Source organism: Diachasma alloeum, unplaced genomic scaffold, assembly GCF_001412515.2.
Source record: "Diachasma alloeum isolate Michigan unplaced genomic scaffold, Dall2.0 Dall_scaffold_00195, whole genome shotgun sequence".
NCBI classification, from domain to species: domain Eukaryota; kingdom Metazoa; phylum Arthropoda; class Insecta; order Hymenoptera; family Braconidae; genus Diachasma; species Diachasma alloeum.
The window spans coordinates 1797088-1809359 of NW_021680360.1; the positions used below are offsets into that span (position 1 = coordinate 1797088).

General features: G+C 38.5%; 2 protein-coding genes across 2 annotated transcripts in view; both read right to left on the bottom strand.

Moving 5' to 3' along the window:
* Window positions 1-208: 208 nt before the first annotated feature.
* Window positions 209-3742, bottom strand: LOC107048618 (probable inactive tRNA-specific adenosine deaminase-like protein 3). Its single transcript, XM_015271865.2, has 2 exons — window positions 3284-3742; window positions 209-1956 (listed from the first exon to the last, which is right to left on the bottom strand). Exons 1-2 carry the CDS (start codon window positions 3297-3299, stop codon window positions 791-793), a joined length of 1182 nt encoding a protein of 393 aa, XP_015127351.2. The 5' UTR covers window positions 3300-3742; the 3' UTR covers window positions 209-790.
* A 1007-nt stretch (window positions 3743-4749) lies between these two features.
* LOC107048561 (receptor-type tyrosine-protein phosphatase S) overlaps window positions 4750-12272 on the bottom strand; it is a 21202-nt gene continuing 13679 nt past the window's right edge. Inside the window, exons 21-31 of the mRNA XM_015271785.1 lie at window positions 10720-10807; window positions 10560-10636; window positions 10307-10441; window positions 8328-8468; window positions 8054-8251; window positions 6919-7115; window positions 6523-6847; window positions 6163-6294; window positions 5467-5621; window positions 5265-5400; window positions 4750-5129 (exon numbers count right to left, since the gene is read on the bottom strand). Of these exons, the coding sequence (XP_015127271.1) occupies window positions 5055-5129; window positions 5265-5400; window positions 5467-5621; window positions 6163-6294; window positions 6523-6847; window positions 6919-7115; window positions 8054-8251; window positions 8328-8468; window positions 10307-10441; window positions 10560-10636; window positions 10720-10807 (1659 nt within the window). The 3' untranslated portion in view covers window positions 4750-5054. The remainder of the gene's footprint in view (window positions 5130-5264; window positions 5401-5466; window positions 5622-6162; window positions 6295-6522; window positions 6848-6918; window positions 7116-8053; window positions 8252-8327; window positions 8469-10306; window positions 10442-10559; window positions 10637-10719; window positions 10808-12272) is intronic.

Below are 12272 nucleotides of genomic sequence, written 5' to 3' on the forward strand. Positions count from 1 at the left end.
ATACACATGTATATAATACCGTTGGGCCTTTTGTGCAAGGTATAATTCGTGAATATCCTACGGCTCAATTCCCTCTCATTAGTCGAGGGGCCAAAAACAGTTACTGTCTTCGGTGATTAAATCTGCAAACAGAAAGAACGATTTCCATTGAAAAATCAGTTGTGTTATGAAATCAGAATCAATGACTTTATTCAAATACAAAATAATTTAATTGACGCTTAGTTACATGAATGTCAACAAATTTAATGGCTTAAATATTATATCGCGTATATTACAGTAACAAATTCCCATGTGTAGGATTCACTGTCTGTGACAATTGATGTCAATCACTTGGGGTCGATTACGTACGCTCATCGCTTGAATGCCAATAACAAATTCAAAGATCTCTGCCACGCGCGGATAACATGAGCACATTTATCCTCTAAACACCAAGTGCAAAGCGTCAATGTCACCCCTGATCATTGTCATCTACACGGTATTTTGTACAAATTACCAACATAATGGGTAACATGGGTAGAGCTACTCCTCAATCTTTTGGCAATGGAAATCGTGGAAATGAGTGCTAGCCGAGGGAGTTGGCGTTCCTTTTGTACTTCAGTTTCAATCTATCCAACCCATTTTGTTAATCACGGTATTTGTGTGATGCTGGTAATTGCTGAGTGACGTGAGTCGACATTCAAATGGATCAAATGTAATTTTCGTTGACATTGAATAGACTCACTCATGAGATAATCGGTACGATTTTCATTCATTGATCCCATTTATTCCTAGATATTCCGGTTAAATAATGCTAATGCTCAATCACACTGAGGCACTCGGCTGCGCTTTTGCATTCAGCCTCAAGTACACTGGACCATACTTTGTACCGATGATTTAGACCCGGGAGGGTATGCATTAGCGCATTAGAACCAAGTACCCCACAGGAATTGTTCGAGTCACCGTAAAATATCATTGAAACTCTCGAGTGAAGGAGAGCCATTGCGCACAGAGGACAGGGTTCCTTCAGTAGGAAAATCCAATAATTCGTGCATAAGTAAGGGCACTTCTTCTCATCCTCCGGCGACTTGTCTTTTGATTCTGGAGCGACCGAATGACTGAATTGAGGGAACGTCATTGATTTCAATGATTCAGGATAGACCAGAGGGAGGTTCGATGGGCACTCTCTTTTCCTGTCGGCTCCTCCCTCTTCAGGAATGACTTCACTCGAGAGGTTCCAAGCTCCACCACCTCTGATCCTCGCCACCAGGTCCACAACCAGCATCGCAGCATGCCACATCGGATGTTCATTGACTCGAGCAGTGCTCACCGCCAATATCCTACTGATCCCCTCGTCGTCAGGGTCCAAAATCACCGCTGAACCATTGCAATGTTCATTTCCAATGGCGGTCCTCTTCGCAGCTGCAATGCACACTCTCATACAAGATTCTATAACTTCGAGTTGTTTGGAGTCGAAAAAATTTCCATTGATAATGACCTCGATCGACGAGTCAGGATGGAAATTCACAGGCCAGGCTTGTGATGCCTTAGTAAATTGGACTCTTGTGCGTGGTGACCTCTCGGGAACTTTGACGATCTCGAAATCGTCCCTGAAGATATTTAAATTGACGTTTTTAGCGATGAGAAATGTCTTCAGCTCATCAGCCGAGGCGAACGATGAATCCGACGCTTTTCCCGGATTCTCCGGGCTCTTCACCAACGCCAGGAACAATCGATTCCCCGAGCAGCGTTTCAGGTGACCACAGCCTGGCAATATACTCGTTATTACTTTCAAGGCAACTGCAATGTCCTTCTTGTGCCTCAAAACACCGATGAATGCCTCCCGCAGAACTACATCATCCACGAATTCCTTTCCAACAATTGCCCTCGGTGTAACCAAATTTTTCACGGTAATCTGCATGTCTTCATCACTCAGCAGTCGTGGCTTCTTCTCCAATATCCCTGTCATTCCTTCTCCACCTGAAAAGACGTTCCCTTGACTCTTCTCATCCATCTCCAATTTATCATTTCAATTTCCGGTGCATTTAAAATGGATTCAACATATTGGTTATGATTTTCTTTCAATTTTCAACAGTGAAACTGCCGAGTCAGTAATCAATCGCTTTCCATTTTACAAACACATTTTCCTTCTTTTCTCAATGCGGGGCAGAATCGAATCATCATTGGTGTCAAGTTGGGTTACGGTCAAATCATTTGAAAGAGTTATGCGCAAGTTGAGACAATAAACTTGAAAATAACTCTTATCGCTCAAGCTGTTACGATAATTACACAATTCAATTTCAAAAATGTACTTGTATCTTCAAAAATAAAAAATAAACACACTGTGATAATACAAAAATCGACAAAAAATTCCTAATAAACTGTCTTATCGTAAGTACAAAATGTTATTGACTGAAAACCTCACAAAGAGTACAGAATCTAATCGAGTTAAATCTCGCTGAATAAACATTCTCGTTGAAGTTGTAATGAAAATTCCGGTTGATTTTTGACCGCATGGATTTCATTATACCGCGCATATCCCTCTGACACTCGTGGCCCACGTGATTTCAAAAAGCGCGCGGTAGTCATGGAATACGAGTGGTAAATGGTTAAACTCGTGAGGCACGACAGATTCAACTCGAATGAATATCTATCGACGTTGGGCTTACATAACGTAAATTAACACCAAGAATGAGAAATACTATACTGCGATAGTGTTACAATGTCACCAGTACTGATGAAAAATAGCTTGTTGGTGTGACAAACTTCTCGCTTGACTAATCCACGTGTTGAAAAGTCAGACCCTAACACATGCACCATGTGTACGTGTGGATATCTACCCAAACGACATGGCTGTTGGTCATTTCGCTCATTCTAGTGACAATGTTTGACAACAGGCATTTAAGTGACGCCAATGCGCATATTACATGCATTTTTACGCAAAATCAATAATACATAAGTAGTAAACGAATAAATGTTCAGAAAAATGCAGAAGACTGAGAGGCAGAACGAAAAATTCAAGTTTTCAAAAATAATTGCCTTCAACTCCAATTGACATTGAGAACATCGGCGTTCCCATAACAATAAATTTTTACAAATTCTCGAAATCAGTGTTTGTTGAGTAAATATTGCTCCAACTGAAGATAATCCGAGCAGTAAAAACTCCGGATTGACATCAGATACAAAAGAATTTCTCACGATGCTAGACTGAAAATTATCACTCGAGGGAGTTGACTTTACAGTATGAATGTACAAGGAATTTCAACAATGCAATTGTCAATTAATTAAAGTACAACAGAGTATTTACACGGTAAAGATTCCATGGACCGAGCGTCGACGTCAGGTGGCGGGGCACTCGCTCAACTGTTCATAACCTATTCCAGTTTATTTATCCAAGCCGATGCTCAACAAAATGATAATTAACACTCTCAATAACTCTCACAGGTTAAACTATTTTTCTTGTGATTTTCTATCTGCTTGGGTATTGATATTCCGATGAATTTGATTAGCTCTGTCAGTGGGTATTTGTCAAACTCAACACAAGACACTTCTCGTATGAACAACTGATACCACACGGACGGGAGACGAGAAAATATGGCGGGAGGGGCTAAATACACTGTTGTTGTTGGTAGTGGTGAGTGAGGGGGAGTAGTTTGTTTTTTGGGCGAAGAATTGTTGATTGTTCACGTGAATCGTGCGACAGATGGGTAACATACCTAGGGGTTTTTGAGACTGAGGTTTATCGTATTGGACATTGTTGGGGAAAAATGAGATAACGGTGGTAGTACTGCGGAACAGTGCGTTCGGTGGCGGGGGGATTGAGGGAGAGATCACATCTGTGGGGATCATGGGTGTTTACATGTGTTAATTTACCATCGAAAATGTACGGGCGATCGGCGCGTGGAATAGAACTCGTCGATAGTGGGGTTTAGGAATTTGTGGTGGCGGGGAATGGGTTTGTGTGGGTTTCTTCATAGTGCGCGGTCATGTGCGTGTGTATGTGGGACGCTAGTCGGCTTGACTACACGTGAGTCGCGATGGCCGATGTTTTTGAAAACATCAATTATCGAAAAATCTGTGGGTTTTCAAAACATCGACGTTTTGAATTCAGTTTTTCTGGTATGTACATCGATTATATGAAAAATGCATGTTCTCTCTCATTACACAGAAAAAAAAGAAATTAAATTTTTTTTCTATCTCATCTTTTTTTATTTTTTATTTTATTGAAAATATGTAGGGGCGGGTGGGGTAAAACGGACACTTTAGACTTTTTTAAAATTATTCATAACTCAAAAACAATTTCATCAATTGAGTTCAGTTTAGACTCGTCACAAAGGGAAAGAATTGTTCTTTGTATTGAAAAAAAAAATTATCAAATTTCATCGACATTTCAACCCCTTATTAACATTTTTTTAAAATTCAAATGCCCGTTTTACCCCAATCTCCCCTATTTAAAAATGCAACCTGAGGACCTGACGTTTCAATGATAATTACTGCTGCAGTCAAATTTTGAAGCTCGAAACAGGGTTGTTGGTTAATTGAAACAAATATAGGTGAGGGTGGGGTAAACGGGCATCTTAGACTTTTTTAAAATTATTCGTAACTCAGAAACGAATTGGTCAATTGAGCTCAATTTAGGCGCGTCATAAAGGGACAGAATTGTTCTTTGTATTCAAAGAAAAATTATCAAATTTTATCAACATTTCAACCCCTCATTAACATTTAAAAAAAAATCAAAAGTGTCCGTTTTACCCCAACTTCCCTTATTGAATATTTTCCGTGGCTGAACGTTTAGCTATAATACTTGTTGATTGTTATGTATATTTTTAACAACGACACAGTTACATGAAATTTCAGGATATTTTTTCATTGAATTAGTGAATTAGTGAATTTTGTGAATATTCGAGTGACTCTCATTTGAAATTGAATTTAACTTCACAACATCGGAAGTTCAAATGACGATGTGACTGAACTTTCAAGAAATTTTTAACAGTCTACATAATTAAATCTGAATAAAATAGAAGTTACAGAATCCATCCACCGCAATTCACATAAGTGCATATTTTTCATCACAATAATTAGGTAAAATTCGCGTAGGTCTCAAAATAGTCAGCATAAACAACAGCGGCGTCGTACAAATATTCCAAATGGTCCTGCAGAAAACGAGAAACAAGATGATTAATTACAATCAGTTGCATACTATTAGTTTTCATTAATAGATTTCCTCAAAATGCTCTGATATTCCATTTCTTCGAATAGAGCTAGAGCGCAATAAAAATACGGCTCACCAGAGTTTTACAGAAATCCGGCCTCGATCTCCTCATAGCTCGAATGGCCAAACAAACGTCACACTCCCGTTCCAATCCCATTCTTTCCAGCAAGAAACTGAGCGCCAAATAGAGACCACAATTGGTGACCCCATCACTAGTGGAAGACATTATTTTTTATCATTTAATCCAAACGAGTGTTACTACATTCATTAAATCTTACTGGCATAGAACAAGGGTGGGTCCATCGCCCCTGGAGATTCTCTCGGCGTATTGCCAAAAATCGACCAGAGTTATTGGTTGCGGGGGCGGTTTTTTCTCCCCCGGTTGCCAGCCTTTCAGAGATAAAACAGTAACTGGCTGTTCCCGCGGAGGTTTCTATTCAGAGAAATACGATGAAATAATGTCATACGCTGAACAAAAAATTACCTAATATCGCAAAACTAATTCCTTGATCCAAATATATCATCTTTGAAAAACCTCTTACACACGGAAAAACCTAAACGTAAATTACGTTTAAGAAATCGTCTTCAACGCTTTTTGAAGCGTATTTTACGCTTGAACTTGAATCGTAGATTACGCCCAAAATCGCTGTAAATTACGATTACGGAAATGTAAATTATGATTTCGTATTCGTAAATTATGCTCAAACTCGACGTAATTTTCGGTTTTGTATTCGTAAATTACCATAATTTTTTACGTATTCTAGGTTTACTTATCAGTTACCAACCGCGAAGAAAAAAAAAGTTATTCAAGTTAATTTATAAATTAAGCTTAGGGTTCAAAAAGTTATTCATGTCAAGTTGACTCAAGTCAAGTCAACTCACGAAAGTATTTTTGTGATATTAGGTCGTTTTTATTCTCAGTCCGCTCTAAAATATTTTCTCCGTGGCCATATACACGTCTACAAACAACTCACGGCTGAAGAATCGGTTAACAACATTTTTTGGCTTGTGCAGATGTCTTCCTCAATTACATTTTTCCTTCTCAGAGTTAAGAAAGGTGTCGGTTTAATTTCATCATCATTCCCTGTTGCAAATTCACAGCATGTCTGGAGAAAATACCATAAATATTAAAACCCTTGAAATAAATACCTTCACTGAGAGAAAAATAAAGAGTGTGTCTAGCAAAAAAATGCTGCTGAGGTGTCTCAAGCAACCAAAAATTGATTATTGAAAGCACATTTTTACGAGCTTTTCTTAAAAAAAATAAACTCCTCCCCGTGTTCGTATCTAGGTTCTCTTCATTATGAAATTGAAGTCATGACGGAAAAACTCACAGGATCATTCTTATCAGGAGGCTGCAGAGCTATAACAAGTTCAATTTTAAATTCAGCGATCATTCTCCAAAAATCTGTCACGGTGGATGGTAATGGCAGTTGCGAAGCAATGTAATTATTCCTGTTCCTCGCGCTGTCCACATAAACGCCAAACATGTAATCACTGTCAGCATCCGTTGCGGGGTACCTCGAAATATAGATTTTCTGGCCAACAACCGCAGCCAATTCTGGGTAACGATTTTTCGGGATATTTGTTTTGGATATTTCGATTGGTTTCGATGCTGAGGATTGCAGGGCCTCGTCCTGCCAAGCACTCTCGTTAAGTCTGAATAAATACACTTCGTGTGATTGCCATACCAAATCAGGTGTAAGTAATTAAAAAAGATGAGTGGAAACCTCTGTAGCTGATGAAGCAGTCGTGGTCTATATTCCTCAATTTTAGCGGGTAGGCTCTCGTTACAGGCGATCGCCGTTGGTAAAGTCAACAAACACTCGACTAATGTTAAATGAGCGAGGAGGTATTGCTGTTTGTTGTCAACCATGTTTGCTCTTTGACTTCTTATTGCCTCGGTCTCCGCGAAGACGTCAACAACCTATTAAAGTTTTATTTAAATTTGTGAAGCTGCAATGATTAACCCGCGATCACTCGCTCAATGAATGCAGCGCCACCCGTTTTCGTTTTTTTATATTTTAGCGTGTTTCTCGACGCTTAAGAATTCGGAAAAAATTAGAGTTTCTAGTTCAGTCCTTTTATTAAACGTTGGCGTTGTCCGTTTTTTCCTCGGGATATTTGTTTAACTGAAAAAAGAAAAGAAACGGCCAACGGACAGAAAAGCGGCGTCGCGCCGCCCGGTGCGAGTCAGTCCCTGTCGACCCCTCGAGTAACAGTGTTGCTACATTCACTCCCGCATTTGTAATGCGCGCATAGCGGTAAGTGCAGAGGTGGCAACAGTGCGCTCGGTTTAACCCAGCGACGCTGCGCTAACCGTGCGACGGATGAATGCTGGCGGCCGAGCGCGAGTGATCGAGAATTAAAAATGCAAATGTGCACCGAGATGAAAAAAAATTTCCCAGATGAGTCTTGTTTGAAACTAAATAATCGTAAGTTAAAAATGATCAAAAATTAAACTCTCGAGTGACTGCATCCTTGATACGTCAACGTGCGATCTGTTGTTAACGGGTCGATCGCCACGTAGATGTGACGTTAAGCTTAACAGTTGTATAAATGTTGCAGCCGCTTAGGACTTTTTTAATTGTATCGATTGACACCAATTCAATTTTTCGGAAAATATTCGAATGTTCTTGAAAATCCGAGAATTGTCTCCAATTCTCTGTAAAACCGGAGAATTTTCGCGAATTTTTTGGGAAAACTCGAAAATTTTAGATTTTTCTAAAAAATTCGATAAAATTTTCTAGAATTCCGACAGATGGTGCTAGTCCTTGGATTATAAACTTGTGATTTTTACGGTTCAAACAAGTTGTTTGAGAATAAGTATTTTTTTTCTCTCAGTGTGAGGGGAGCCATTCTTACACCCTCAGCAGCAGCTCTCCGCAGACATATATCACATAAAATGATGGTTCCTGTTCGCCCAATCCCTGCACTGCAGTGGATGACTACAGGTCCATGGCCTGTGCTTGTTGCAAGCAATTTTTTCAAATATGTCACCACGGATTGGGTGTACAGGGGTACCCCGTGATCTGGCCAGGCTGTGTAATGAAGATGCTCCACCTGGAATCATGAATGTAGTTTCGGAAATATTTCGGATAGAAAGATGACGGTTTCATGACAGCATCGAAGAACTCACCTTCCGATTTTCTTCACCGCATGTCATATTGAAAATTCGGAACGTGTAATCCGCGAAAACGGTATGGCTTATGTTATCCACAGTAATACCTCCAAACTCACATTTCTTTCCAATGTCTGGCCAGTATTGCTCACATTTTTTCTGTAATGGATGCGTCAATAATTTCTTCAGTCCTCATTGAAACATTTATTGTTCCGCATAAAAACTAAATATTTATTCTATATTATTTGATGAAGAATTTAAGCATAATTTGAAAAATATTATTCACATTAGTTAATTTATACTGCATTTCACAAAGCTGTTGACTAATTCATGACTATTCAACCAATTGTAACATTTAAGTATTTCTCTGGCAAAAAATCTAGACAAATTGCATACTTTTTATAAGATATTTTCCTACCGGAGGTGGGAATATAGTCAACACTTGAAAAAATTCCTGCAATGAGACTTTGCACTTATGAACCGAGACGCACAGACTTTTACTCTGTTCTATTCTCAATTGATGATTTCCCCTTTGAAATATTCAAGTGAATTGGAATAGGCCTTTCAATCTAACATAACTTCAAGCAAATATCAAATTATTTTCACAAGATTACTTAATTCAATTAATGATTCCCTCATAAGCTTTAAATAAGAAAATTGATAATATTAAAACAAAAAATTTCTGGAATTGTACCTTAGCAAACGCACAAAAATCAAAAATGGTAAAACAAATTGAAGATATCAATCCAATGAATAAATCTCATATTTTCTATTAAAGAAATCGAATTTTAACACATTAAAAACTCATTGTCCACAGATAAAAATTCTAAAATTTACATTGGTCGTAAATTACCCTGAGTGATCTTAATTGTTAGCTCAGAGCATCGCTGAGTCGATACGTTTATAATATACAGTAGAGACTTCGGATAAGATACCTCTCTATAAGATACTTCGCGCTCCGAGCGCTCGCGGCCTACCCCCATTCTCGGCACTTTTATCGCCTCCCGAATGTTTATGTTCTTTAGGCTTCTTATAAGATAGGGGAGGATGGGGCAAAACGGTCCCCCTTCAATCGTCAATATTTTCCGATTCAATAATCCGATTGGGATGAGTTAGAGCTCGTTTTGAAGAATGAAAAATTATCTTCAAAATGAAGTTGAAACTGGGAATTTTCACAATGTCATTCACAAGTTATTGACAATTGAAGGGGGGCCGTTTTGCCCCACCCTCCCCTACCTATGGCCCCGGTCATTTTTCAACGGGAAGAGAGTAGTTATAAGCATCAAACGGTATTAAGGGTCAAACGGGAGGGACGAACGAAGTGATCATGAGGGTTTAATGACCTTAAGGGGGTGTCACACCACTTTTTTCAAGTAATGGAAGTATACATCGATTTTTTTTTCACTTTTCCCATCGAAAAATCATAATTTTTCGTCTCTGATTATTCTCGAGTCCACCAACAATCCCCAAACATCAGCTGCCATTCTATCACGCAGAGTTATGTTTAGAGACAGAGAGAAATGTTGAGTAAAAATTACGGAACTCAGAGTTCACTCCCCGATTACGGAATCGACTCAGAACATTTAAGTGACGGTATCGTAATTTTTTACAGGAGATTCAGGTAAAAATTACGGATCGTTCTGGAGAAATTCCGTTAGAGTTCCGTAAAATTTCCTACAACCACATTTCGCTCCGTAATTACGGAAAAGATACGTAATTTTTATTGAATATTTCTCTCCGTGGAGAAAAGGGAACGCGGGAGATACAAATTCAAAACATTAAACACATAAATTGATTAGTTATCGATATTCATTCAGTAAAAATGAAAATTTCATTGAATTCGGACGCAACGAGCGAGGCATCTTATTTGAAACCCACTGATCCCTATTTTTCTCCTCTTTATGGGTGCGCGTAGTGGGGGTACAGGGGTTCCCGGAATTTCACTCTCCTACTGTCCCTAAAAGGTATCTTATACGAAGCCTCTACTGTAATCCCACCTTTCCGCCCTCCATGACGTTGGCCAGCATGCAAATCACTTGGACCTTTTCTTGCCAAATCATCCGCCAGAAATCGTTGAGTGTATTCGACTTGGGGCCTTGTGTAGCGATGTATGCTCTAGTTTTCTTGTACCCCTGTCGAATAGACATGCTTTCAAATTCTGCATAATTTCATAGAAAAAACGACCGCATTTACTAAGGAATTGTATTCGAGAATTAATTTTGATTGAATTGAATAATTCTGTACAATTACCGGAATATAGTTCGCATTTATGTAGTCAGAGAAGGGCTCGTCGGGAAGCATCTCGAGCTTCACTCGCGTTTCATCATCTGCACAACAATATGCCCATATTTATCATCAATGTTCTTCCAAGAATAAATTCAAAACCATTGATTAATAGAGACTGACTTACACGCTATGAGATTTGCATATCTGTTCTTCATCCTATTTTGAGGAAGTTTTCCATACTCCCATGATTTCGTTTGCCCTCTCGGGAATGTCTATTTTAAAATTTTAAAAATTCACAAGAAATCTTTCAGTTTTCTTGAGAACCAAAACGTTAGTTCAATTATATCGTAAAAATTTAGAGGAAAATAGAAAATTTAGACCATTTCGTACTGAATGAAAAAATTTGCTTTTTCGAAAAACTATTTGTTCCACATGAGAATATTTGATGGAGTGGTGATTTATATAATCATCAGAAATCCGTAGAAGAATTCCAACTGTTGGCAGGAAAAAATGTAATCTATTACACGACAATCATTTGATCTGAAAGAACTTCATAGGTTTGTACTATAGAAAGAATTGATGAGGAAAGAATATTTTTTTCCCAAAAAAACATTGTCTTCTCGAAATTATCATTTGTTGCATGGAAATTAGAAGTATTTACTGGCCAAAGATATCCACTTGACGATAACATCCACTTGATAAAGCCGAAGCCTCATATAATTCTCTGTATAACGAATGTATTTACCCGAAAGACATACAAATGTCTCACAAAAATAATTCCTACTATTAAAATTATCATGTTTTGGTGGAAACATTCTTGTTGTTCACTAGTAAATTGATTTAACACTTTAAATGATCTCCTCAGGCGAACATATACTTTTTCGGTAGAACTAATTTTTTTCGCATTGCAGTTCTGAGTATTCATGTTTAATTCAAAACTGAAATAAGTTGTGAATTTTCCATTTTATATTTACTAAAAACTAATGAATTTCCTTGAATTCAAAACGCCGTAAGACTTGAAAATTCCTAACAATTTTCCTCTTAAATCGAATTCAATGTCTCTCCTCTGAAGATAACTACCCGACTTTCCATAAAATTTTGAGAAGAGCACGGAGAGAAATCGACTCAGAAAATTTAAGTAATGATATCGTAATATTTCACAGAAGATTCAGGAAAAAATTATGGAACGCTCTGGAAAAATTCCGTGATTTTTAAGATAAAAATTACGTGATAGTTCCGTGAAATTTCCTACAACCACATTTCGCTCTGGAATTACGGAAAAGATAGGGGAGAGTAGGGCAAAACGGACTGCAGGCAAACCGCACCACTCACAGAAAATTGGTAATTTTTGTTTTTTTTGTTTCTTTCAAATCAGGAACACTGAATGTGTTGAATTAAAAGTGAGTTTCAGAATCATAACCGTCACAGGGATTTTATAGACAAGAAGTGTCGCTGAACCGCAAGTTGATCAGATTCCCGAGTCGAGGATTTGGTTCTGATTGGACGTACACAGGTCTTTCAAGATCTCTCCAGACCTAGATGGACCTGGTAAGTCCTAATCAGTTCTGCGACGTACTTTTCCAGAGACCATTCGAATCCTCAGTTCTTTTCGGTCCTGAGAAGTCCTCCTCGATGCTACCGAGAACGCGTGATTTTACGAGCGGGTGAAGGGGAAGGCATGTATGCGGAGGGTTGAAATTTGTAGCCAACGAGGAGACAGGGTTGCAGAATATATTT